Raw genomic sequence first — 4,382 nt, forward strand, 5'->3', positions numbered from 1 at the left:
AAAAGGACTTCAGATACAGTATTAGGGACCACTAAGGTCTATAAAAGAGACTTCAGATACAGTATTAGGACCACTAAGGTTATAAAAGAGAGTCAGATACAGTATTAGGGACCACTAAGGTCTATATAAAGAGACTTCAGATACAGTATTAGGGAACCACTAAGGTCTATATAAAGATACTTCAGATACAGTATTAGGGACCACTAAGGTCTATATAAAGTACTTCAGATACAGTATTAGGGACCACTAAGGTCTATATAAAGAGACTTCAGATACAGTATTAGGGAACCACTAAGGGTCTATATAAAAGAGTTCAACGGAGGTTGAGCCGTAGTTTGGGCTAAAAGTGAACAAGGGCCGGTCTGTTCCATAGCCTAATTTTTATTTTACATTACATTATACATCATATTTCACAAAAATGTGTCATTTTTCCAGTGCTTTTTGTTTTTTCTTCTGAGGTTATGGTCACGTTTTTAAAATGCCATAAAATTCAGTAAAACAATCAAAATTCGGTAAAAGTGAACATTATTTTTACTTGAGGAACATTGTATGTTATCCATGTTCTTTTTAGGTAACTTGGTTGAAAGAAAGCCAAGGTCCTGATATTAAAATTAAAAAAAACGGGCAAAATTGGACTTGAGGACAACCCAAGGGTTAAAGAAATGCCAATAAACAAGAGCACAGTTTTATCCCATCCAGGAATGCTGTGTGGACTAGCCAGACCCTCCTCCGCAGCGCCGTGGAGGAAGGTCTAGCAAAGGGAGACTACCCTTTTACTAAGAACTACACATCTCATCTCAAATGTGGGAGCTGATAAGAAGGGTGTGAGTTGCCCCGTGGCTTTGACAAAGGTATCTGTAAGGGGCCCACAGGGACAAACTCATGCACAATGCACAGCCCAAACAAGCATTAATACTGAAAGCCTTTCTTCAGCTGTTGGACCTGAGCAACACAGTATCTGCATCCCAATCCCACTTGATATGAAGGAAAAAACCGAGAGAAACGGACCGCACACTGTTGTTGTGCGTGAGTTTGAGGCGGCAGACCAACCGGAGATCCAGCGGATCTTCTATGAAGGGCTGATGGAAATGGTAGCAGACACTGCCTTCAGAGGCTTGAGACATCATCCTGAGAGTCTCCTGCTCTATAGCGCTATGACAGGTAATCAAATGTTTTTTGCTTCTGTAATTTAGAGGTAAAAATGTCAGCGGTAACTGACACATTGATTACAGTAAGACAATTTTCTTAATGCCTCTTAAAACAGGTTTTTAAAAACCCATCTTTCCATAAAAGTCCCTTGATTGCTGCAAAAACAGGCATTTTTTTTATTTGTGTTACAGTACTCCATAATACAATGTTCAAATTAGTTTTACGTTGTTTTTTGCTTTGTTGTAATGTTCTCTTGTACTGTAGGCCTCAACTTTTTTGTTGTTGATTTGAAGCCACAGGGAAAGTTAAGCACTACAACTGTATTTGTTCTTTTCCACATTCACACATCTGGTCCATATCTCTCCTCCGGCAGTGGCGTGTTTTGCCATCACCATGTGTTGGTGGCTGATAGGACTCCTCCCTGTAATTGTGCTGTGCGGACGCTACTTCTACAGCAGACGTGTGATCCATGGCTACCTGGAGCAGGCCATGAGCAGAGACATGGGAGACATGGATAGGTTTTACAAGAAATTCTCAGGTGTGTGTGTATATATATACTGTATATATATATATATATATTCTGTATATCGTATCATTTAAATGTCATGTTATTGTGATAAGAGCAGGTTGGTTGGGCAGTCCAAATATATTTTGTTGCAATGCCATTGTATTATTTATTCACACATCATCGTATCATTGAAACACAATTTCAGAAGGTACAATGATCACATGTAGGCCGTGTGAAAAGTGCAACCCCAAATACTAATTCTAAAAGCTTTTCGGACGGGGCACCATACAATAAACATACAACGTAGAATACATACAATACGTAGAATATACAGAAACTAAAACCTCAATTTACAATAACACACCACGGACAAATACAGACACAGAAAGGAAAACAAATCCTGTCACAGACTGATCCCTCCTGGTGTCCTCGGGTCAAATCTGACCCCTTTAAAAAATGTCTATATCTGAAACCTGGCTTTCTTTTTAACCAAGTTACCACAGAAAATGGATTGGATTCCTCACATTGCTCTTTGCAAATACAATTGATCACTTTCATTCCTGACTATTAGTCAAAATATTTCATAATTTTAGCTTTTTTAACTCAAATATTAGGTATAATTCTATGTAAATGCAGGTTATTGACCATGAATTCCAAAACGCACTGTAAAACCAGTGGTAGTAAGGTGGTGTTATTGAAAACTAAAAAAAGTCTGAAAAAGGGATGAAAATTTCATTTTTTTTCGACAAGGATTATTAAACTAATGCCACAAAACAAAGACGATCCAAGTACAAAACACTGACAGAATGCGACAAGTTTTCATCAAGCTCATTCCAGATCTGTGGTCCCCTACAAACTACACTCCTGTTCTTTAACCTTTTTTTGCCAGCATTTAGGTGTTTTTCCCTTGTGTCATAAGTGTGTTGGGGACGACAAATTGGAACAAGCTCACAAATCTGTAATCTAACCTGTGATTGACCTGGAATATCATGCAGGCGTTATGACAGACGTAAACCAAGGCGACGAAACAAAGGGCAAGAGTCTGGGTCTGACCGAGGTTTCTGCTTAAAAGGAAGTTTTTCCTCACCACTGGGGCCCTGTTGCTGCTCTGGAGGAAACTACTAGACCTGTTGGGTCCTTGTAAATTCTGGAGTGTGGTCTAGACCTACTCTATCTGTAAAGTGTCTCGAGATAACTCTTGTTATGAATTGATACTATTAATAAAATTGAATTGAAATTGAATTGAAGTGGGGGTTCTAGGCCCAGACCACTTTAATGTCCGTATGATTCATTTCTGTTTCTATGATTGCATAAAAAAAAAAAAAGACTCGCGTAAATGATGCTTTAAACTGAATGATTTAGGTTTTTTTTTTCCTCTTCATTTTCACATCCTTTATACATCTTACATTCCTTGCTCTCCTCCTCAGACTCCTGTCTGTGGGTAGCAGTGCTGGACGACAGAGTGGTGGGGGTCGTGGCAGCCCTGGGCCGGCGGAGGTCAGGGGTTGTGGAGTTGCGTCGGATGTCCGTCGAGCGGAGCTGTCGGCGGTGTGGAGTCGGCGTGGCGCTGGGACAGAAGGTTCTGGAGTTTGCCGTCACTCGCGGCTACGGCTTTGTTGTGTTGGGAACCACGGCGTACACGCCCGCCGCCCACAAGCTCTACCACAGTCTGGGTTTTCGCTGTGTGGGGGTCACCGACGGGTACGTCCCACCTGGTGCCAGACGGTCCTTCATGGAAAAACTTTTCTTCAGGGTCCGCCACCATCACTACAGCCTCAATGTGCAAAATGGCAAGATCGCTTCATGTGGACAACACTGACTTAGTGGGAGTGCAGACTACCAAACTCAAGTGAACCCCTACTGCATGTGTAGCAAGGGGTACGGGGGTGGGGGGGGGGGGACTATTGGCAATGCAGAGCCACTTAATGACAAATGGGGAAAACTAGGACTTGGGCAAAACTAAGCAAGGCGTATGGGCAAAACACTGAGCTCAATTAACCAGGTTCAACTTTACTACATGTTTAAAATTTACTTGAACTTCCTTACCTCTGCCGAGATGGGGCATTATGGGAACAAGACCACCTCCCCAGGGCAGGAGGGGGCAACAAGAATGAGTGATGTAACATTCTGTCCCGAGGTTTCGAAGCATGTTGAGAAATGCCAGATGATTGTGATCTACACAAGTACATTCACTGCCCTCTGGCTAAACCACTGGCACTTTACAAATTTAGAACAGCCTCTCCTGCCATTTTATTATGAACAGATTTGATAGCTGCATTCCTCTCTGAAATCTGGTTATCATACAGTTATGTTGATTATATTATACCAAAGGAGATATACACACTATATTGATATAAATGGATTGTGTAGAAATGGATTTTTCTTCATCTTTATTTCTAAGTCTTTACTGGTGTGAAATCTGTAACATATCTGCCTTTTTCACACTCTTTGGCCGTCAGCTGGTAATGCCCCAACAGATGACCCCATTACCAACCACTTTGCTTAAAAGCTTCAACGCTTCATGTGGCTTCATCTCGCCATCACTAACAACAGTTTCCTTGCAGCGCTGTAAACAAAAAGGTGATCCACCACTGACTGTTTAACTTGGAAATATTCATGAAATGTGACAGAAATGTGCCTTTCGCATACATGGAGGCAGCAGGGACCGAGCAGGAAGCAGAGAGAGGACAAAGGGGCACAGGTGCCTTGTGAAGACCAGCCCTGA

General features: G+C 41.7%; 1 protein-coding gene across 1 annotated transcript; it reads left to right on the forward strand.

Moving 5' to 3' along the window:
• The first annotated feature begins 937 nt into the window (after positions 1 to 937).
• LOC116705236 (N-acetylaspartate synthetase) lies at positions 938 to 3,529 on the forward strand. The gene is made up of 3 exons (XM_032541231.1): positions 938 to 1,161; positions 1,523 to 1,687; positions 3,085 to 3,529. Exons 1-3 carry the CDS (start codon positions 981 to 983, stop codon positions 3,474 to 3,476), a joined length of 738 nt encoding a protein of 245 aa, XP_032397122.1. The 5' UTR covers positions 938 to 980; the 3' UTR covers positions 3,477 to 3,529.
• The last annotated feature ends 853 nt before the right edge of the window (positions 3,530 to 4,382 follow it).

The sequence above is a fragment of the Etheostoma spectabile genome, chromosome 2 (assembly GCF_008692095.1).
Source record: "Etheostoma spectabile isolate EspeVRDwgs_2016 chromosome 2, UIUC_Espe_1.0, whole genome shotgun sequence".
Lineage (NCBI taxonomy): Eukaryota > Metazoa > Chordata > Actinopteri > Perciformes > Percidae > Etheostoma > Etheostoma spectabile.

Coding starts and splice junctions, on each gene's coding strand:
- LOC116705236 (XM_032541231.1), top strand. CDS start 981: ATGAAGGAAAAAACCGAGAGAAACGGACCGCACACTGTTGTTGTGCGT. Junction 1,162..1,522: donor GCTCTATAGCGCTATGACAG/GTAATCAAATGT, acceptor CTCCTCCGGCAG/TGGCGTGTTTTGCCATCACC. Junction 1,688..3,084: donor GTTTTACAAGAAATTCTCAG/GTGTGTGTGTAT, acceptor TCTCCTCCTCAG/ACTCCTGTCTGTGGGTAGCA.